This window comes from Thalassophryne amazonica, chromosome 1 (assembly GCF_902500255.1).
Source record: "Thalassophryne amazonica chromosome 1, fThaAma1.1, whole genome shotgun sequence".
NCBI lineage: Eukaryota > Metazoa > Chordata > Actinopteri > Batrachoidiformes > Batrachoididae > Thalassophryne > Thalassophryne amazonica.
This window is the reverse complement of record NC_047103.1, coordinates 40,577,289-40,601,662: the sequence shown is the minus strand read 5'-3', so window position 1 is coordinate 40,601,662 and position 24,374 is coordinate 40,577,289. Positions and strand designations below refer to the sequence as shown.

The 24,374-nt window shown below is 41.2% G+C and overlaps 1 protein-coding gene across 1 annotated transcript in view; it reads left to right on the top strand.

Moving 5' to 3' along the window:
- The window catches only part of LOC117508771 (sodium/hydrogen exchanger 9-like), a 308,738-nt gene that overhangs the window by 63,926 nt on the left and 220,438 nt on the right, over positions 1 to 24,374 (top strand). The window contains exons 6-7 of the mRNA XM_034168606.1: positions 19,133 to 19,238; positions 22,357 to 22,492. Of these exons, the coding sequence (XP_034024497.1) occupies positions 19,133 to 19,238; positions 22,357 to 22,492 (242 nt within the window). The remainder of the gene's footprint in view (positions 1 to 19,132; positions 19,239 to 22,356; positions 22,493 to 24,374) is intronic.

Below are 24,374 nucleotides of genomic sequence, written 5' to 3'. Positions count from 1 at the left end.
TATATATTATATATATATATATATATATATATATATATATATATATATGTATGTATATATGTGTGTACAAGGTCTGTTAGAAAAGTATCCCACCTTTTTATTTTTTTCAAAAACCATATGGATTTGAATCACGTGTGATTGCGTCAGCCAAGCTTGAACCCTCGTGCGCGTGCGTGAGTTTTTTCACGCCTGTCGGTTGCTTCATTCGCCTATGAGCAGGCTTTGAGTGAGGTGTGGTCCACCCCTCTCGTCTATTTTTTATTGCAAATAAATGTCTGAACAATTTGGATCTTTGCTGCATCAATTTTTTTTCCAGAAACTGTAAAAGACCTCCAGGTGGACACCGTTCGAAAAATTAATATGGCTTTCAGGGACGATTTTATGGAGATTAAACAGATTAAGGAGTGTTGCTGCCCCTTTAAGGACGGCCCACAACTGCTGATAGTGCAGCGCGCTCCCAGCGCTGATGGACAGGCTGACACCCCGCACAAACAACCAGATCATTTCCAACGTGAAAGCTTTGTTGATCCGGGACCTCGTCTGACTTTCACAAAATGCAGAAGATGTGGACATCAGCACTTTTTCCGGCACATTCCACCGTTACAGGATTTTTTTTTTCATGGATAAAAAAGCCGAGGGACGTGCCACGGAGCCGTTTATTACGCGGGACAAAACCACCTCGGTGTTGGTCTCACAGGACAGCTTAAAGGTGGATTTCAGACGGATTCTGGTTGCTTTCCAGTCGTGTGAATATCCGATTGTGATTGTGCATGAGCTGAACATGTCAGAACATGTCCTGTGAGGCTTCATCACGGCATTTCTTTTCGCCATGCAGCTCCGCGCGACCCGCGGAATTCCTCCGCCTTTGTTCCTCTTTCCATGACAAAAACTCGTGAAACAGTGAAATGTGCCGTTCATTTCTAAACTGGACGCTGTCTTGATCCGGTATGTCCTCTGACTAGCACAGGAATTGTGAAAAGACGGCTGCACCACGACGCGCCAAACTCCTCCGCACGTCTGTCTTAATGTACCGGAAAAAGTGCTGATGTCCACATCTTCTGCCTTTTTGTGAAAGTCAGATGAGGTCCCGGATCAACAAAGCTTTCATGTTGGAAATGATCTGGTTGTTTGTGCGGGGTGTCAGCCTGTCCATCGGCGCTGGGAGCGCGCTGCGCTCTCAGCAGTTGTGGGCCATCCTTAAAGGGGCAATAACACCCCTTAATCTGTTTAATCCCCAGAAAATCGTCCCTGAAAGCCATATTAATTTTTCGAACAGTGTCCACCTGGAGATCTCTTACAGTTTCTGGAAAAATATTGATGCAGCAAAGATCCAGATTGTTCAGACATTTATTGGCAATAAAAAATAGACGAGAGGGGTAGACCACACCTCACTCAAAGCCTGCTCACAGGCGATTGAAGCAACAGACAGGCATGAAAAAACTCACGCATGCGCACAAGGGTTCAAGCTTGGCTGACGCAATCACACGTGATTCAAATCCATATGGTTTTTGAAAAAATAAAAAGGCGGATACTTTTCTCACAGACCTCGTATATGTGTGTGTGTATATATATATATATATATATATATATATATATATATATATATATATAAAACCTAACCTAATTAGCGGATTATCTTTTTAGATAACTTTAAAAACCATTATCGGACTAATTATCTTCCGATTAATTTTTGTCCGATAACGTAGTAACAAAGCTGAACAGCAGAAAACATTTCTAAAATTGAAAATCAGTTGAGCACCTATCTGATAAAATTTTCCTAACAGATGAATGGTTCCATCCTCTGCAAACAGAAAACAGCTGCTTCTATGAAGAACACTGTCCTCTGCAGGCAAAAGAAAAACTGTTTTTTAAGGGAAAAAAAAGAAAAATCATTTCCTTTAACACCATACTGATATGCTGGCAATATCACCCAAGTCATCCAGAGGCATACATTTTTAACTTATGGTTCACATTTTAACCAAACTAATTTTGACAAGTTATTTAAAATTATTGTCCTGTCTGAAGTTTTATAAAGTGAAAATAACAGATATATGTTTTAGTTTTAAAGTAATGTGCTAATTTTTAAGGTTTTAGTGTGGACATGCTGTGCCGAGCAGTCAATCAATCAATCAATTTTATTTATATAGCGCCAAATCACAACAAACGGTTGCCCCAAGGCGCTTTATATTGTAAGGCAAGGCCATACAATAATTATGTAAAACCCCAACGGTCAAAACGACCCCCTGTGAGCAAGCACTTGGCTACAGTGGGAAGGAAAAACTCCCTTATAACAGGAAGAAATCTCCAGCAGAACCAGGCCCAGGGAGGGGCAGTCTTCTGCTGGGACTGGTTGGGGCTGAGGGAGAGAACCAGGAAAAAGACATGCTGTGGAGGGGAGCAGAGATCGATCACTAATGATTAAATGCAGTGGTGCATACAGAGCAAAAAGAGGAAGAAACAGTGCATCATGGGAACCCCCCAGCAGTCTACGTCTATAGCAGCATAACTAAGGGATGGTTCAGGGTCACCTGATCCAGCCCTAACTATAAGCTTTATCAAAAAGGAAAGTTTTAAGCCTAATCTTAAAAGTAGAGAGGGTGTCTGTCTCCCTGATCTGAATTGGGAGCTGGTTCCACAGGAGAGGAGCCTGAAAGCTGAAGGCTCTGCCTCCCATTCTACTCTTACAAACCCTAGGAACTACAAGTAACCCTGCAGTCTGAGAGCGAAGCGCTCTATTGGGGTGATATGGTACTATGAGGTCCCTAAGATAAGATGGGACCTGATTATTCAAAACCTTATAAGTAAGAAGAAGAATTTTAAATGCTATTCTAGAATTAACAGGAAGCCAATGAAGAGAGGCCAATATGGGTGAGATATGCTCTCTCCTTCTAGTCCCCGTCAGTACTCTAGCTGCAGCATTTTGAATTAACTGAAGGCTTTTTAGGGAACTTTTAGGACAACCTGATAATAATGAATTACAATAGTCCAGCCTAGAGGAAATAAATGCATGAATTAGTTTTTCAGCATCACTCTGAGACAAGACCTTTCTGATTTTAGAGATATTGCGTAAATGCAAAAAAGCAGTCCTACATATTTGTTTAATATGCGCTTTGAATGACATATCCTGATCAAAAATGACTCCAAGATTTCTCACAGTATTACTAGAGGTCAGGGTAATGCCATCCAGAGTAAGGATCTGGTTAGACACCATGTTTCTAAGATTTGTGGGGCCAAGTACAATAACTTCAGTTTTATCTGAGTTTAAAAGCAGGAAATTAGAGGTCATCCATGTCTTTATGTCTGTAAGACAATCCTGCAGTTTAGCTAATTGGTGTGTGTCCTCTGGCTTCATGGATAGATAAAGCTGGGTATCATCTGCGTAACAATGAAAATTTAAGCAATACCGTCTAATAATACTACCTAAGGGAAGCATGTATAAAGTGAATAAAATTGGTCCTAGCACAGAACCTTGTGGAACTCCATAATTAACTTTACTCTGTGAAGAAGATTCCCCATTTACATGAACAAATTGTAATCTATTAGATAAATATGATTCAAACCACCGCAGCGCAGTGCCTTTAATACCTATGGCATGCTCTAATCTCTGTAATAAAATTTTATGGTCAACAGTATCAAAAGCAGCACTGAGGTCTAACAGAACAAGCACAGAGATGAGTCCACTGTCCGAGGCCATAAGAAGATCATTTGTAACCTTCACTAATGCTGTTTCTGTACTATGATGAATTCTAAAACCTGACTGAAACTCTTCAAATAGACCATTCCTCTGCAGATGATCAGTTAGCTGTTTTACAAGTACCCTTTCAAGAATTTTTGAGAGAAAAGGAAGGTTGGAGATTGGCCTATAATTAGCTAAGATAGCTGGGTCAAGTGATGGCTTTTTAAGTAATGGTTTAATTACTGCCACCTTAAAAGCCTGTGGTACATAGCCAACTAACAAAGATAGATTGATCATATTTAAGATCGAAGCATTAAATAATGGTAGGGCTTCCTTGAGCAGCCTGGTAGGAATGGGGTCTAATAAACATGTTGATGGTTTGGATGAAGTAACTAATGAAAATAACTCAGACAGAACAATCGGAGAGAAAGAGTCTAACCAAATACCGGCATCACTGAAAGCAGCCAAAGATAACGATACGCCTTTGGGATGGTTATGAGTAATTTTTTCTCTAATAGTTAAAATTTTGTTAGCAAAGAAAGTCATGAAGTCATTACTAGTTAAAGTTAATGGAATATTCAGCTCAATAGAGCTCTGACTCTTTGTCAGCCTGGCTACAGTGCTGAAAAGAAACCTGGGGTTGTTCTTATTTTCTTCAATTAGTGATGAGTAGAAAGATGTCCTAGCTTTACGGAGGGCTTTTTTATAGAGCAACAGACTCTTTTTCCAGGCTAAGTGAAGATCTTCTAAATTAGTGAGACGCCATTTCCTCTCCAACTTACGGGTTATCTGCTTTAAGCTACGAGTTTGTGAGTTATACCACGGAGTCAGGCACTTCTGATTTAAAGCTCTCTTTTTCAGAGGAGCTACAGCATCCAAAGTTGTCTTCAATGAGGATGTAAAACTATTGACGAGATACTCTATCTCACTTACAGAGTTTAGGTAGCTACTCTGCACTGTGTTGGTATATGGCATTAGAGAACATAAGAAGGAATCATATCCTTAAACCTAGTTACAGTGCTTTCTGAAAGACTTCTAGTGTAATGAAACTTATTCCCCACTGCTGGGTAGTCCATCAGAGTAAATGTAAATGTTATTAAGAAATGATCAGACAGAAGGGAGTTTTCAGGGAATACTGTTAAGTCTTCTATTTCCATACCATAAGTCAGAACAAGATCTAAGATATGATTAAAGTGGTGGGTGGACTCATTTACTTTTTGAGCAAAGCCAATAGAGTCTAATAATAGATTAAATGCAGTGTTGAGGCTGTCATTCTCAGCATCTGTGTGGATGTTAAAATCGCCCACTATAATTATCTTATCTGAGCTAAGCACTAAGTCAGACAAAAGGTCTGAAAATTCACAGAGAAACTCACAGTAACGACCAGGTGGACGATAGATAATAACAAATAAAACTGGTTTTTTGGGACTTCCAATTTGGATGGACAAGACTAAGAGTCAGGCTTTCAAATGAATTAAAGCTCTGTCTGGGTTTTTGATTAATTAATAAGCTGGAATGGAAGATTGCTGATAATCCTCTGCCCCGGCCCGTGCTATGAGCATTCTGACAGTTAGTGTGACTCGGGGGTGTTGACTCATTTAAACTAACATATTCATCCTGCTGTAACCAGGTTTCTGTAAGGCAGAATAAATCAATATGTTGATCAATTATTATATCATTTACCAACAGGGACTTAGAAGAGAGAGACCTAATGTTTAATAGACCACATTTAACTGTTTTAGTCTGTGGTGCAGTTGAAGGTGCTATATTATTTTTTCTTTTTGAATGTTTATGCCTAAATAGATTTTTGCTGGTTATTGGTAGTCTGGGAGCAGGCACCGTCTCTACGGGGATGGGGTAATGAGGGGATGGCGGGGAGAGAAGCTGCAGAGAGGTGTGTAAGACTACAACTCTGCTTCCTGGTCCCAACCCTGGATAGTCACGGTTTGGAGGATTTAAGAAAATTGGCCAGATTTCTAGAAATGAGAGCTGCTCCATCCAAAGTGGGATGGATGCCGTCTCTCCTAACAAGACCAGGTTTTCCCCAGAAGCTTTGCCAATTATCTATGAAGCCCACCTCATTTTTTGGACACCACTCAGACAGCCAGCAATTCAAGGAGAACATGCGGCTAAACATGTCACTCCCGGTCTGATTGGGGAGGGGCCCAGAGAAAACTAGAGTCCGACATTGTTTTTGCAAAGTTACACACCGATTTAATGTTAATTTTAGTGACCTCCGATTGGCGTAACCGGGTGTCATTACTGCCGACGTGAATTACAATCTTACCAAATTTACGCTTAGCCTTAGCCAGCAGTTTCAAATTTCCTTCAATGTCACCTGCTCTGGCCCCCGGAAGACAATTGACTATGGTTGCTGGTGTCGCTAACTTCACATTTCTCAAAACAGAGTCGCCAATAACCAGAGTTTGATCCTCGGCGGGTGTGTCGTCGAGTGGGGAAAAACGGTTAGAGATGTGAACGGGTTGGCGGTGTACACGGAGCTTCTGTTTAGGGCTACGCTTCCTCCTCACAGTCACCCAGTCGGCCTGCTTTCCCAGCTGCTCAGGATCTGCCAGGGGGTAACTAACGGCGGCTAAGCTACCTTGGTCCGCACCGACTACAGGGGCCTGGCTAGCTGTAGAATTTTCCACGGTGCGGAGCCGAGTCTCCAATTCGCCCAGCCTGGCCTCCAAAGCTACGAATAAGCTACACTTATTACAAGTACCGTTACTGCTAAAGGAGGCCGAGGAATAACTAAACATTTCACACCCAGAGCAGAAAAGTGCGAGAGAGACAGGAGAAGCCGCCATGCTAAACCGGCTAAGAGCTAGTAGCTACGCTAAGCTAGGGGATTCCTAAAAACACGCAAAGTGAATAATGTGTAAATAATTTAGACGTGATTCAGCAGAAGGAGTGCTTTAGTTAAGGCACGTAAAGATTACACTGAAGCAGTGCATTATGGGTAGGATTAGTACGTTCAAGACAGAACAAATGCATTTCAGACACTCTGTTCAGGCTCCACTCACAACAGCATTAAACTCTAGTTCCTAAAACGCTTGTGAATATATTCTCTGGGTTTTTAGACGTTATTGTATTTGCGTTTGTTAAATTCCACGCATCTTAAATGTCGCAGCAGACATGGATTATCTTGAATTTTGTTTTGGAAAGATTTCAAGGCCTCTACTGCCATCTACTGGCCAGTAGTGTTCATGGCAGTATTCGTCCTGAAGATGAGCAGACACTATATTTTTAATCACAAGTTAAGTTTTTTCAAACTTAATTTACAAAAACTCTCGATGGGAGACATCAAAGTTTAAAACAAAACGACAAAAAAAAACATTACAAGACAGCTCTGCGGTGTTTACACATGCACAGTGCGAGCGGTTGGATGCTTGTTGCCCCTCAGCAGCAGGAAACCCTCACAACGGCCAACCAGTATAATATCAAACAGATTTGATTTTCATTCGACCACACGATTAGCAATCAGGAGGTGGTCGTGAGATGTTAAACGCAGCTTGTTACTCAATGTACACTACACGATGCAGGATGCGTGATTAACCTGAAACTCGGTCCAAAAAATTCTCACATGAATAAAAAATCATCTGAACATTCTCACATTCTCTCCACATGCAAAACATGTTGTGATGACACTTCCATGGCTCCGTAAAAATGGCTGTTTTTACAAATAAAAAATGGAATATTTTACAAAAGCACATTTGTAAACACCAACACACGACACACATCACATTAATGTGTTGGTTTACATACTGAATGACTGAACCAATCAGTGTTTAGCAGAGGCACATTTTACCCAGAATCCTTTGCAATCTGTCTGTGTTTGTTAGAAAACCTCAGAATTAGTGCATTATTCAACATTAAAAGATATATGTTATATTTTAACTTTGTACAAATGACAGAATTGACATTAATGGAGTTATTTTATCAGTATTCATTTTATTTATACACCAAACCATAAGTCAGTATGACTTTATTTTCCAAGACCTCCGCCTGACCGGAGCATTGTGATTGGTAGAGAGTTAGGCTTGGTGACTGCTCTCAGCTTGTCTCTGCACTGTAAGCCGTGTAGTAAATAAGACCTTCAACAGGAGGCAGGATGTTCAAACATAGAAGTGTGGGCTCATTGTTTGGGTCTGCTGTTTCTTTGATGTTTCCAGAAGTGATTGCGGTGTTTAAACTCAAATTCAGTTTATTAGTAATTGCAAATATACTGGAAACAATACTGGAATTTATTGGTTATCGGTTATCTGTAACTTCCGATACATTTTTGTGTGGTTTATCGGTTTATCTTTATCAAAGATGACGTTTCAGTTATCTGATTATCTGTTATCGAAGTTAATTTTTTGGTTATCTGTGCCCACCACTATATATATATATATATATATATATATATATATATATATATATATATATATACGAGGTCTATTAGAAAAGTATCCGACCTTATTATTATTTTAAAAAACCATGTGGATTTGAATCACGTGTGATTACATCAGCCAAGCTTGAACCTTCGTGGGCATGCGAGAGTTTTTTCACGCCTGTCGGTGACGTTATTTGCCTGTGAGCATGCCTTGTGGGAGGAGTGGTCCAGCCCCCTCATCGGAATTCCTTTGTCTGAGAAGTTGCTGAGAGACTGGCGCTGTGCTTGATCAAAATTTTTTCCAAAACTGTGAGGCACATCCGAGTGGACACCATTCGACAAATTAAGCTGGTTTTCAGTGAAAATTTTAACGGCTGATGAGACATTTTGGATTGTTTCTATTGCTGTAAGGACTTCCCACGGCGCGGGACGTCGCGCAGCGCTCCGAGGCGACGTCGTCATCCTGTTTCAAGCTAAAAACCTCCACATTTAAGCCTCTTTTGACCCAGGACGTCATGAGAGAACAGAGAACTTTCAGAAGAGGTCGGAATCAGCAGTTTATCCGGACATTCCACTGTTAAAGGAGATTTTTTTAATGAAAGACGTGCGGACGAATTGGTGCGTCGGCTCGCAGCCAGCGCGGGGCGCCCGCCACAGGATAAACACCTCTGTGTTGATAGCCATTTGTAAAATCCAGGCGGCTTTTGGTGGCTTTCAGTTGAGTGAGTATCTGAGAAATTGTTTAACAGCAGAGCATGTTCCAACTTGTCCTTAAGGCTTGCAACGGAGGTGTTTTTCCTGTGGCGGGCGCGCCGCGCCAGCTGCAAGCCGACGCACCAATTCGTCCACACGTCTTAAATTAAAAAAATGTCCTTTAACAGTGGAATGTCCGGATAAACTGCTGATTCCGACCTCTTCTGAAAGTTCTCTGTTCTCTCACGACATCCTGGGTCAACAGAGGCTTAAATTTGGAGGTTTTCAGCTTGAAACAGGATGACGACGTCGCCTCGGAGCGCTATGCGACGTCCCGCTCCGTGGGAAGTCCTTACAGCGATAGAAACAATCCAAAATCTCTCATCAGCCCTTAAAATTTTCACCGAAAACCAGCTTAGTTTGTCGAATGGTGTCCACTCGGATGTGCCTCACAGTTTTGGAAAAAATTTTGATGACGCACAGCGCCAGTCTCTCAGCAACTTCTCAGACAAAGGAATTCTGACGAAGGGGCTGGACCACTCCTCCCACAAGGCGTGCTCACAGGCGAATGACGTCACCAACAGGCATGAAAAAACTCTTGCATGCCCACGAGGGTTCAAGCTTGGCTGACATAAAAACATATGAATCAAATCCATATAGTTTTTTAAAAAAATAAAACGGTCGGTTTCTTTTCTAATAGCCCTCGTATATATATGTGTGTGTGTATATCAGTCAATCAATCAATTTTTTTATATAGCGCCAAATCACAACAAACAGCTGCCCCAGGGCGCTCCACACTGCAAGGCAAGGCCATACAATAATTATGTAAAACCCCAACGGTCAAAACGACCCCCTGTGAGCAAGCACTTGGCTACAGTGGGAAGGAAAAACTCCCTTTTAACAGGAAGAAACCTCCAGCAGAACCAGGCTCAGGGAGGGGCAGTCTTCTGCTGGGACTGGTTGGGGCTGAGGGAGACAACCAGGAAAAAGACATGCTGTGGAGGGGAGCAGAGATCGATCACTAATGATTAAATGCAGAGTGGTGCATACAGAGCAAAAAGAGAAAGAAACAGTGCATCATGGGAACCCCCCAGCAGTCTACGTCTATAGCAGCATAACTAAGGGATGGTTCAGGGTCACCTGATCCAGCCCTAACTATAAGCTTTAGCAAAAAGGAAAGTTTTAAGCCTAATCTTAAAAGTAGAGAGGGTGTCTGTCTCCCTGATCTGAATTGGGAGCTGGTTCCACAGGAGAGGAGCCTGAAAGCTGAAGGCTGTGCCTCCCATTCTACTCTTACAAACCCTAGGAACTACAAGTAAGCCTGCAGTCTGAGAGCGAAGCGCTCTATTGGGGTGATATGGTACTACGAGGTCCCTAAGATAAGATGGGACCTGATTATTCAAAACCTTATAAGTAAGAAGAAGAATTTTAAATTCTATTCTAGAATTAACAGGAAGCCAATGAAGAGAGGCCAATATGGGTGAGATATGCTCTCTCCTTCTAGTCCCCGTCAGTACTCTAGCTGCAGGATTTTGAATTAACTGAAGGCTTTTTAGGGAACTTTTAGGACAACCTGATAATAATGAATTACAATAGTCCAGCCTAGAGGAAATAAATGCATGAATTAGTTTTTCGGCATCACTCTGAGACAAGACCTTTCTGATTTTAGAGATATTGCGTAAATGCAAAAAAGCAGTCCTACATATTTGTTTAATATGGGCTTTGAATGACATATCCTGATCAAAAATGACTCCAAGATTTCTCACAGTATTACTAGAGGTCAGGGTAATGCCATCCAGAGTAAGGATCTGGTTAGACACCATGTTTCTAAGATTTGTGGGGCCAAGTACAATAACTTCAGTTTTATCTGAGTTTAAAAGCAGGAAATTAGAGGTCATCCATGTCTTTATGTCTGTAAGACAATCCTGCAGTTTAGCTAATTGGTGTGTGTCCTCTGGCTTCATGGATAGATAAAGCTGGGTATCGTCTGCGTAACAATGAAAATTTAAGCAATACCGTCTAATAATACTACCTAAGGGAAGCATGTATAAAGTGAATAAAATTGGTCCTAGCACAGAACCTTGTGGAACTCCATAATTAACTTTAGTCTGTGAAGAAGATTCCCCATTTACATGAACAAATTGTAATCTATTAGACAAATATGATTCAAACCACCGCAGCGCAGTGCCTTTAATACCTATGGCATGCTCTAATCTCTGTAATAAAATTTTATGGTCAGCAGTATCAAAAGCAGCACTGAGGTCTAACAGAACAAGCACAGAGATGAGTCCACTGTCTGAGGCCATAAGAAGATCATTTGTAACCTTCACTAATGCTATTTCTGTACTATGATGAATTCTAAAACCTGACTGAAACTCTTCAAATAGACCATTCCTCTGCAGATGATCAGTTAGCTGTTTTACAAGTACCCTTTCAAGAATTTTTGAGAGAAAAGGAAGGTTGGAGATTGGCCTATAATTAGCTAAGATAGCTGGGTCAAGTGATGGCTTTTTAAGTAATGGTTTAATTACTGCCACCTTAAAAGCCTGTGGTACATAGCCAACTAACAAAGATAGATTGATCATATTTAAGATCGAAGCATTAAATAATGGTAGGGCTTCCTTGAGCAGCCTGGTAGGAATGGGGTCTAATAAACATGTTGATGGTTTGGATGAAGTAACTAATGAAAATAACTCAGACAGAACAATCGGAGAGAAAGAGCCTAACCAAATACCGGCATCACTGAAAGCAGCCAAAGATAACGATACGTCTTTGGGATGGTTATGAGTAATTTTTTCTCTAATAGTTAAAATTTTGTTAGCAAAGAAAGTCATGAAGTCATTACTAGTTAAAGTTAATGGAATACTCAGCTCAATAGAGCTCCGACTCTTTGTCAGCCTGGCTACAGTGCTGAAAAGAAACCTGGGGTTGTTCTTATTTTCTTCAATTAGTGATGAGTAGAAAGATGTCCTAGCTTTACGGAGGGCTTTTTTATAGAGCAACAGACTCTTTTTCCAGGCTAAGTGAAGATCTTCTAAATTAGTGAGACGCCATTTCCTCTCCAACTTACGGGTTATCTGCTTTAAGCTACGAGTTTATGAGTTATACCACGGAGTCAGGCACTTCTAATTTAAAGCTCTCTTTTTCAGAGGAGCTACAGCATCCAAAGTTGTCTTCAATGAGGATGTAAAACTATTGACGAGACTCTATCTCACTTACAGAGTTTAGGTAGCTACTCTGCACTGTGTTGGTATATGGCATTAGAGAACATAAAGAAGGAATCATATCCTTAAACCTAGTTACAGCGCTTTCTGAAAGACTTCTAGTGTAATGAAACTTATTCCCCACTGCTGGGTAGTCCATCAGAGTAAATGTAAATGTTATTAAGAAATGATCAGACAGAAGGGAGTTTTCAGGGAATACTGTTAAGTCTTCTATTTCCATACCATAAGTCAGAACAAGATCTAAGATATGATTAAAGTGGTGGGTGGACTCATTTACTTTTTGAGCAAAGCCAATAGAGTCTAATAATAGATTAAATGCAGTGTTGAGGCTGTCATTCTCAGCATCTGTGTGGATGTTAAAATCGCCCACTATAATTATCTTATCTGAGCTAAGCACTAAGTCAGACAAAAGGTCTGAAAATTCACAGAGAAACTCACAGTAACGACCAGGTGGACGATAGATAATAACAAATAAAACTGGTTTTTGGGACTTCCAATTTGGATGGACAAGACTAAAAGTCAAGCTTTCAAATGAATTAAAGCTCTGTCTGGGTTTTTGATTAATTAATAAGCTGGAATGGAAGATTGCTGCTAATCCTCCGCCCACACACATATATATATATATATATATATATATATATATATGTGTGTGTATATGTATGTATATGTGTGTGTGTGTACATTTATTTATTTATTGTAACTTGTGATTCGCATTGTGTGTTAAATAAAATAAAATATTAAATAAATACAGTAACTGTAATCTGCAGTCTTAAGTTCTAGTCATTATCTCACTCGTCAAAACAGCCATGTTGTCTGCAGCTGAAAAGAGCACAAATCCAAAAATGCAGTTAAATTGTTTAGTTTTCTGAGATGAGTTCCACTGTTACTGCTGCTAATAAGGTTGTGTTGTAACTGATGGTAGGAAGGCTGTATTGTAAAATCATAGTAAGATAACGTGCCACTCCAAACAACCACACACAGACCATATAGATGTAAATTTTTGCAACTTCTATATAATACTTCTGTATAATAATTTTCTTAATTTCAAGCTGAATTCTAACATGTACTCACATTTTACAAGTCATACTGTGAAAATATAAAATCTCCTTGTGAACGATTAGATTTTCCCTCCACTGGTTATGGTACAGTGCTTGTACAGCAAAAATATAGATGAATATGTGAGTGGGTTATTCAATTCTCGACCACCTTGTGTAGGCGATAACTCAAAAATAAATAAGTGGTATCATTTTGTAGCTCACCATATTAAAAGATCACATAATGTGGAGGAAGTTCTTAGATGGTTCTTCTTCCACCTGCTGGATGCGTTAGTTAGCATTAGTTAGTTAATCATCATTAGTTAGGAAGTTAAGCCATCAACCTTGGAGAGAAACATGATGCCCACTACATGGTCCAATAAAGGATTAAATGTACAAGAGTGGAAAAGTAAAGACAGAGTTTAAGAATTATAGAACATGCATTGGGGCGGCAATAGCTCAGTTGGTAGAGCGAGCTGTCTTATGACCAAAGGGTTGGTGGTTTGAATCTGGCTCCCAACCAGTCAAAAATCTGCATGTTGCCGTTGTGTCCTTGGGCAAGACACTTAACCCACCTTGCCTGTGTATGACTGAGGTGGTGGTTGGAGGAGCCGTAGGCGCAAAATGGTAGCTTCCATCAGTTTGCCCCAGGGCAGCTGTGGTGACAGTAGTAGCTTACCACCACCAGTCTGTGAATGTGCGAGTGAATGAATAATGCAACTTGTAAAGCGCTTTGGGTGTCTTGAAAAGCGCTGTATAAATCCTGGTCGTTATTATTATTATTATTATTATTATTATTATTATTATATTATTAATATATTATTATTATTATTATTATTATTATTATGGTATGAAATGAAAACCTTGGGGGGGGTTTTGTTTGTTTTTGTTTTTTTGGTTTTTTTTTTGTACTGTAAACTTTGAAACACTAGGACATTGTTCTGGAATCTGTATCAAAAGGAAGATGTGCTGAATGCTGTTACTGGCTGGATGGTTCAGGAATGTGCAAGCATGTAAAATAGTGAATTTCATATTAATAGCTTCCAGTCATTGCATGGTCAGTAGTGTACTAGCATGTACAGTGCAGTATTCATAGTGCTTCACTTTTTCCACATTTTGTTACATTACAGCCTTATTCCAAAATGGAGTAATTTCTTTCCCTCAAAATTCAATTTTTTTTTTTAATTTTTGCAAATTTATTAAAAGTAAAAAAAAAAAAACAACTTAAAAAATCACATGTACATACAGTAAGTATTCACACCGTTTGCTCAGTACTTTGTTGATGCTCCTTTGGCAGCCATTACAGCCTCAAGTCTTCTTCAGTATAATGCCTCAAGCTTGGTGCCCCTATGCTTGGACAGTTTTGTGCATTCCTCTTTGCATCATCGCTCAAGCTTCATCAGATTGGATGGGGAGCATCTATGCACAGCCATTTTCAGATCTCTCCAGAGATGTTCAGTCAGATTCAGGTCTGGGCTCTGGCTGGGCCACTCAAGGACATTCACAGAATTGTCCTGAAGCCACTCCTTTGATATCTTGGCTGTGTGCTTAGGGTCATTGTCCTACTGAAAGATGAACCATCGCCCCAGTCTGATGTCAAAAGTGCTCTGGAGCAGGTTTTCATCCAGGATGTCTCTGTACATTGTACCATCGCCCCAGTCTGATGTCAAAAGTGCTCTGGAGCAGGTTTTCATCCAGGATGTCTCTGTACATTGTTGCATTCATCTTTCCCTCAGTCCTGACTAGTGACCCAGTTCCTGGTGCCTGGTGTCCTCCAAACATGACGTCTCAAATACACAGCATTGAGTTCAATCTTTGTCTCATCAGACCAGACCATTTTGTTTCTGATGGACTGAGAGTCTTTCAGGTGTGCTTTGTCAAACTCCAGGTGGGCTCCAGGTGCCTTGTACTAAGGAGTGGCTTCCATCTGGCCACTCTATGCACCAATCTGGCCATGCAGGCCAGATTGGTGCATTTCCTCTTTCCACAGAGGAATGCTGGAGCTCTGACAAAGTGTTGATTGGGTTCTTGGTCACCTCCCAGACTAAGGCAGTTCTCCCCCGGTCGATCAGTTGAGAGGGGTGTCCAGCAAGGGATTTGGTGGCTCTGAACTTCTTCCATTTACGGATGATGGAGGCCACTGTGCTCATTGGGACCTACAAAGCAGCAGAAATGTTTCTGTACCCTTCCCCAGATTTGTGCCTCAAGACAATCCTGTCTCAGAGGTCTACAAACAATTCCTTTGACTTCATGCTTGGTTTGTGCTCTGACATGCACTGTCAACTGTGGAACCTTATATGTAGACAGGTGTGTGCCTTTCCAAATCATGTCCAATCAGATGAACTTAACCCAGGTGGAGTCCAGTTAAGCTGTAGAAACATCTCAAGAATGACTAGTAAAAACAGGATGCACCTGAGCTCAAGTTTGAGCTTCATGGCAAAGGGTGTGAATACTTATGTACATGCGATTTTGTAGTTGTTGTTGTTGTTTTTTAATAAATTTGCAAACATTTCAAAAAGACATTTCTTATTTTGACAGAGGACACACACCAATTAGTTAAACTGCAGGAATGTCTTACAGACATAAAGACATGGATGACCTCTAATTTCCTGCTTTTAAATTCAGATAAAACTGAAGTTATTGTACTTGGCCCCACAAATCTTAGAAACATGGTGTCTAACCAGATCCTTATTCTGGATGGCATTACCCTGACCTCTAGTAGTACTGTGAGAAATCTTGGAGTCATTTTTGATCAGGACATGTCCTTCAATGCGCATATTAAGCAAATATGTAGGACTGCTTTTTTGCATTTGCGCAGTATCTCTAAAATTAGAAAGGTCTTGTCTCAGAGTGATGCTGAAAAACTAATTCATGCATTTATTTCCTCTAGGCTGGACTATTGTAATTCATTATTATCAGGTTGTCCTAAAAGTTCCCTGACAAGCCTTCAGTTAATTTAAAATGCTGCAGCTAGAGTACTGACGGGGACTAGAAGGAGAGAGCATATTTCACCCATATTGGCCTCTCTTCATTGGCTTCCTGTTAATTCTAGAATAAAATTTAGAATTCTTCTTCTTACTTATAAGGTTTTGAATAATCAGGTCCCACCTTATCTTAGGGATCTCATAGTACCATATCACCCCAATAGAGCGCTTCGCTCTCAGACTGCAGGGTTACTTGTAGTTCCTAGGGTTTTTAAGAGTAGAATGGGAGGCAGAGCCTTCAGCTTTCAGGCTCCTCTCCTGTGGAACCAGCTCCCAATTCGGATCAGGGAGACAGACACCCTCTCTATTTTTAAGATTAGGCTTAAAACTTTCCTTTTTGCTAAAGCTTATAGTTAGAGCTGGATCAGGTGACCCTGAACCATCCCTTAGTTATGCTGCTATAGACTTAGACTGCTGCGGGGTTCCCATGATGCAGTGAGTGTTTCTTTCTATTTTTGCTCTGTATGCACCACTCTGCATTTAATCATTAGTGATTGATCTCTGCTCTCTTCCACAGCATGTCTTTTTCCTGATTCTCTCCCCTCAGCCCCAACCAGTCCCAGCAGAAGACTGCCCCTCCCTGAGCCTGGTTCTGCTGGAGGTTTCTTCCTGTTAAAAGGGAGTTTTTCCTTCCCACTGTCGCCAAGTGCTTGCTCACAGGGGGTCATTTTGACTGTTGGGGTTTTTCTGTAATTATTGTATGGCTTTTGCCTTACAATATAAAGTGCCTTGGGGCAACTGTTTGTTGTGATTTGGCGCTATATAAATAAAATTGATATGATTTGATTATGGGGTACTGTGTGTAGAGGTTTGAGGGAAAAAATGAATTTCATCCATATTGGTATAAGGATACAACATAACAAAATGTGGAAAAAGTGAAGCTCTGTGAATACTTTCTGGATGCACTAAAAGTGCATCTGAAATAGTAGGAAATGGTACGAACTGCATGTACATACAATTATTGGCTATAATTATAAACAATTGGGCATCAATCAATCAATCAATCATTTTTTCAGCCTTCATGCCATATGATTTCGATTTGGTATTGAGGCCAAAAAATTGGCAATGGGAGATCGCCCTAACCAGTCTCAAAACTTGTTGTATGGTTATAAATTTATTCACTGAAAATTCATACATGTAAAATACAAAATCTAAATAGCCAGTATGACACAGGTCTTACTGAAGTGTTAGCAAGCTAACTTGGAGATATAGTAGCATCACCGTGACACACGTTTGATCAAACTTTGATTCTGTTAAGCAGTTAGGATGGATGGTGGGTGCTCCTGATGAACAGATACAGTCACATTGTACTCTGCTAGATCAGTGGAACAATACCCCAGTATTAAAAAAAATAACTCTATTCCAGCTCGTACCATAGTAGTGGGGTAGTGGGTGGACAATGACATTTGTCCACCTTTGGGGAGCCATTAAAGAGTGTCAGCAGCCATGCAAGGTGATACTAACATCCAGGAATGTCGTAAAAAGGGATAATGGTGCCTGTTAGAAGTCGTTAAGAACCGAGGATGTGACATAATTATGGTTTATGACCTGTGAATAATGGTTAACCTTAGACTAGTTGTTTTTAATATGTCACTTTCATAATCACAATTATGTAACGCTTAAATTGATCCTTGTCATTTGATTGGTGGTTTTTATGTCATGTGCTATTGATCATTTTGTACCATTTGCTATTTTGTTCCATTTACTGTGTAATTTTGGTCCTATACATTTTGTACCATTGCACAGTGTAACCATCGCACACTCACACTATAGTAGCAACGGCGCTTAGCTTAAAAACAAAGATGGCGGTGTTTGTTTTTGGTAACAGATGTTGATTTGAACGAGCTTATTGATGGTGCTCAAAAACAAATCCAGTACACTGTAAGCCATCTGGAGGCATTTGCAGTGTTCGCTGAGTCGTCTCCAACTGAAGTACAGGCACTGTCAAATTTCAGTCACGATTTTTCGCTGGACTGAGGAAAGCAGATGGCAGTCTGTACACAAAGGTAGTCAGTGCATGGCATCAGGTACGGACTACAACGTCAGGATTGTTATTGAACTGTCTGACTGTTTTTGCAAGTTGACTGAGAACAATTTTGGATGGGATTGGACTGCTATTTAAAGTTTGTGTTGGATGGTTTGGAACCTCTTGCCTTCGAAGGACCAGTAATGCACGCCAAAATGTAAGTCCCTTTTCTCTTGTTTATAAATTAATAAAATATCAAATGACAAGGATCTATTTTAGGTGTCATATAAATGAATGTTTTTCATTCGTACAATGGAAAGAATATTTTATTTGGTGAAAGATGAAATGTTCCATCTCTCACCTCAGGAAATATTCTTACCATTGCACTCATAAACATTCATTATTTGTTCACCTGTCCATCCATACACTCAGCTGTCTTTCAACTTTTTTTGAGAAACAATTACTGAAAGTGAATAGTTGTTTGTCATTTCTACTTGTGTGGGACAATACACACAGTCAAACACAGCAGTGTCCATGCAAATAGATTAGCCAGAAGGTTCATTTACATCACCTGTCGTGATGGAATTTGGTTCTGTTGTGTTGTCTTTGCCCTCACTGTGATGTCAGTCACCACCGTCAGGGTGTAGACTGAATCAACAGACAAAACCCCCCAGTGAACGTGAGTTTGTGTTGGTCAGCTGGATGATTTCAGTTTCCAGTAGATAGTTTTTTTCAGGAGGTGGGGATGTACTGCCATTCTACTTGGGTGGTGGCCGTCCAGGGCCTACAGTAGTTCCATAATGTGGTGGATGCAGCGAATCGTGGCACCAGGACATGCTCCCTGACCTGACCTGTTCTGTGTTTTCTTTGCAAACATGAAGTTGTGCATGTTGAGAGGATGAAGGCAGCTTTTTGGTGTACTTAGTGACTCTGATTGCTCATGTATCAGATTCTTCTTTCCACTTCTGTTAGTTTGCTGATTTGTCTTCTTAGTCTTCCTTGTTAGATTATAACCTCACCTAATTCCCCTGGTTTCTCCTGTTTGCAGCAGCAGAAGTGATGCTTTCTGCTGCTTGTTCGGTGTGAGAGACAGAACACTTTTAAACAACCCTGTCTCCTGTAGCCTTCACTAGCTGTATTTGATTTTTTTTTTTTTTTTTTTTTTTTGCTTTTTAAGTGTCGGTGCTCGGCCTGTTCTCGGAGCTGCATGTGGACCTGGATCTGTACACCCTGCTCTTTGGCGAGAGCGTCCTCAATGATGCCGTGGCTATTGTCCTGACACAGTGAGTATCTTGCTCAGGTTTTGTTTCAATACTGTGCACGCTCATGAGGATTTTGGAGGGTTAATAGTGTGGGCGCTCAGTCATCTCCAGTTGGCATGATGGAGCTGGATGTGTGGGGGAGAGATGGTCAACTAGAAGCTGCCTGCCAGCTTTTTAAAGAAAGGGTGCGATTGGCAAATAACACAAGTGTCTCAGATGCTACGCAGTGGACTGCGTAAGCAACTTAGCCCCTGGCACTGTCAGAATCTCATTAAGGTGCACAGTGGAAAGACTCACTGCCAGAGTAGAGATGCATTCCAAACTAACGAAGTCAGCTAACACACTGGCTGTCAGATTCGGATGAAATAAGGCGCAAAATTCTCAGACGCACACTGAAGTAACCACTATCCATCCAGTCATTGTTAACCATGCCTTTCTTTAGCTTCGTTATTTTCTTTTTCCACACTCCACGTCTGTCCTGCTCTCACATTGCAGCCATTGTCTGCTGTATTTATGGATTGCAACTGAACAGAGTCATTCATGTAGATGTGTTAACAGATGGCGTGATGGGGAAGTGGAGAGATGGAGATGCAGGGAGGAAAGAAGTCCACTCACATCTATAGTCATGGACAGAAACAAGTCGAGGTTTAATGGGCACGACGGGAATGTGCATCATGTATTCATGCAGACTGACACATCGCATGTAGAGTACCTGTGCACAGGCACACACACACACACACACACACACACACACACGACAGCTCTTTCACCGAACGAACAAATGGGCCCAGACAGGCAGGCAGATGGGCAGAAAAGCAAACGAGTGGGTAAATTGTTGTGCTCACACTGCGTCTGTTATCTCTGTATATGCTGAAGCACAGAGCAGGGAGCCGACGCGGTTCATGGACAAACAGTCAGATAGTGCAGTGTTTGTTGTCGGGGTGGCGTGACCAGCCTTCATGCCATCTCCTGTCACTTGACTAGTTCGCGAGCTTGCCGGTCCCCCTGGCCCCGCACACAAAGCCGGCCCTTATTAGTGAGCCATGCTGGGTCCTGGCACTGGAATTTTAACAAGCTCCCAGAGCAGCTCAACCTTACGCTAACGTGTCCTCTCCAAGACACTAAACATCCTGCTCCAGCAGGCCAGACCCAGACACCATTCAACCAGGACCTGTGGTGACATGCTGAGAGTTTTGACTGAGTTAAAAGCCCCAAATACCTGAAGATACATTCTCCAAAAGGTCACAATCACAAAGTGACGAGTGGCCAGATTTTAATGTGATAACACAAGTGGAGACCATGTTGGCAGGGAAAGGATAATAGGTTTTTCCTTCTCAGCTTGCTGAGCTCATTAGTGGCAGCTTGACTGATTCCCTCCCGTTACTGTGGACATTAAGCACACGTCATGGCGTGTAAGCTCATTTCATTCTGACAGCATGAAAACTGGAGAACTATAACAGCTTCATTTTATTCCAGAGGTTTGACAAGACTTTGAGGAGTAGTTGGTACAAATCGTGTTCATACATTCAGATACAGTAGTCCAGCAGTGACACCATTTTTGTAATCATGAAACAGTCAAAATGTGCTTTTAGTTTTGACTTTCAGATTTAATTAATTTTTGGAAGCCATAAGTAATTGGATACACTACATATAAGGATTATCATCTCTTTTACAGACAGCTTTCTTTAGATAAGTCAGGGGTTGAATACATGAACATTTTCAAGTCGCTGAACATGTCTTGGACGTCACTTACATAAACGTTTTTAGAAATGCAGATGGTATTGCATTGTGTGGTAAATCCATCTGCAACCGTGCCACAAAGAGACTAGTGAGGGAGGCCACCAAGATACCTATGACAGCTTTGAAGGAGTTACAGGCTTGTGTGGTTGCGAAACTGTGCATGATGCAAATTTTGTCTGTTGTACCACAGCTTTCTGGTGGAGCGGCGCAGAGAAGGATTTTCACACAAGAGAACACATCAGATCAAAGCTCAAGTCTCCCATGTGCCTTGTGACAAAATGCAACTGAAAAGTCATGTTTTCTTTTCAAGAAAATCCTTATCAGTTCCGCTCAACGTCACAGTGCATAAGTGGTGACGCAACAAACCGACGTTGCACTTTGCTGTTTCTCAAATCACAGCCACAGAAGCCTAAAACTGTTTCAGAATTAATAAGGGTGTGGTGGCTTCCCTCACTGTTATCTGTCAGATTTTAAGAGCCACCTACTTCAGACAGATTGACCATGCAGATCCATACGGTTTGTATTACTTAACGACTGAGGTAAATGAAGTCCAGGAGATATTCACTGACTTGGAAACATTTCTTTATTTTTCTACTGACTTGTCGAAAGAACACCAGCTGTAAAAATAATGATTTGCATTAACCATAAATGCCTGCCTGTATTAATACAAAGTTTTGTTAAGGTTTTGTTTCCTTGTCCTTGTCAGTGACGGAAGTAAAAATTCCAGGCATCACTTTGACATTGCCTTAGCTGAGCCAAAGGTTTAACATTTCACAATCCACAGGAGTGTTTTTAAATATGCAGCGTACTGCACCAGCCCCTCATGCGGGTGCTCGTCACTGTTTGCTCCACCTCAGCTTCCGCACCCATTCCCACCCACTCTCTAAGCTTCTCCAGAGAGGCCTATTTTCCCACTCAATTACTTCCATATGGAAGTTCCCCTGACCCCCACCCCTCTGCAGAGTGAATATTTAGAATGGTGTAAATAATGCGTTGCTGCTCTCTTGGTGAACAGTAGAATTTCACCCGTTTACCACTAACAGTTATGCGGCTGCTCTAAGGCAAAGAGAAAAGAATGAATTGCTTTTCATGGAAGGATTTGATTAATAACCAAAGCTGCCTGTCCTTAGGAACGACTCTGATAAATTGCAAGTAAGGGCTTAAGTCGGCATAATTACCACGTGAATTTATTCCCCTTGCTACCAACCAGGTTTTAAGGACCTGTCATATTTACAGGTCATATTTCTGGTGACTGTAGTTTTTTCAAAGCCATAAACTGTTTGCACTGCTGATGTTTTCTCCTGTGGTAACTATTGCCTTAGTCTTAGTTCCCTTACAGGATCTGCAGTATCTGTCACGTATTGTTTACACATGTCAAACGTTTCAATTTGTTTTCCAGTGCCATCAGCTCCTACGGCCAGATGGGTGGAGATGCCTTCGATCCTCCTGCCTTCTTCCTCTCTGTTGGATACTTTGTCGGCATGTTATTAGGCTCCATCGTCATTGGTTTCATATTCACAATCATAACGTCCCTCATATCCTTTAATTCCCACCCTTCTCTGTCACTCCACCTGAAAATCTCTTATAACCTCAGCACCCGCTGCAATTTAGCGACTCCCTTAACTTGTTAATTGCTTCTTTGGCAACCCAGGTCTCACCTTTATCAACTAATGCAGTTTGGTGTGGTATAAAGTGCTCCTTAAAGCATTAATGATTACAGAAAGGTCATCAGTCAAAGCGGTGACCTTTCATCACTGTCCATCTTTTCTCTCTGATCTTCCAGTAATTAGACTTTAAAGAGAAAAAAAATAGACTGTGCCATGAGAGGTTTGGTACAGAGTTCAGCTCTTACTTACAGTGAGAGTGAAGCACAAAGTGAGCATTTGTTAGATTTTAGTGATGCTAGCCAGAGCAACAAGCTGCTCTATTGTGCTATCTGACCTCCAGTAGGCACTGACATACAGTGATTTAAAATTACTTCAGATTCAATTATGTACTGTACTTCACAGAGCAGGTAGCTCAGTAAATCCACCAATATGTAGACCTGGGTTTGATTCCTGGTTCCACCCAGCTGTAAATGGGTTCCAGCCTCAGCTGGGGAAGTAAGCTGTGATGAACTGGTGTTCCATCCAGGGGTAGTTAATCTTATTCTGTTTACATGACAGAAACTGGGGATAAGCATGTGCAGCAATGGGCCTCATGATACACTTTCAGGATATACTTACAGGATTGTAACACTTACCTGATACAAATGGGTAATGGATTTTAAATGAAAAGATATGACTGCATGGATACACAGACCCCTTAGTCAATCTAAATGGGCTGTATTTTCTGGACTGAGTCACATTTTTAACTAGCTCTGGAGATCCTGCAAGTCATATTCCAAAAGTGACATATATTTGGAAAACATGCTACATTATAATCTATGGCCACAAGATGGCACAATTTAGACATGTGACAAGCTGACTTTGTGCTATGCAGAATTAAGAACTGCGATTGACACTCCAGAGCAGAAGGCGGGGATAATACACTCTGTGCCAACTGCACACAGAGTGGGTAATCGGGAGGACCGCGACTATTCCCGGTGGGCTGGCATGATGTTCGGGCTGGTGTGCGTTTCTTCTTTTCTTGGGGGAGTGGGGGGGGCATGTTCAGTCAGGATTAACAAGAGGAAAGCTCTGGAAATAGACGCAGGCAATCGCGCTAAAATTGGATTTTCACAAAATGAGCTCACGAACAAATGAGGATGTAAGGGCAAGATGTTGAACTTTGCCTGCAAACCATCATTCAAGTTAATTAATTATAAAGTTAATGAACTGTGTGGTCTCATGGCATGATGTTGTTATTTAATGTAAATAACACTATGGTGCAATCATGATGCCATATAACCGGGAAACTTTGTCTTGTTGACCTTCAGAGACAAAGGCAAGATCCACCAGCACCAAACACCAGCCATGAGCCCACAAGTCCAGAGAGGGCAGGTAGGACTGCTCATTTCAGTTCAGTTCAATTTCAATTTATTTTCATTTATATAGCACCAAATCACAACAGAGTTGCCTCAAAGCGCTTCACACAGGTAAGGTCGAACCTTACCAACCCCCAGAGCAACAGTGGTAAGGAAAAACTCCCTCTGAGGAAGAAACCTCAAGCAGACCAGACTCAAAGGGGTGACCCTCTGCTTGGGCCATGCTACAAACATAAATTACAGAACAATTCACGTACGAATATACAAGAAATGCTATTGGTGCACAGGACAGGAGGATCGCCAACACGAATACAACTCCCATCTCTGGATGGAGCTGCAGCTTAAACAGAGAGAAAAAAACAGAATCAGGCATCAGAAAGACAAAAAATACTGTATAATTTGTCAGCATTAAGCGACAAGAAAAACTGAGAAATACTAAGGTGATCGCCGGC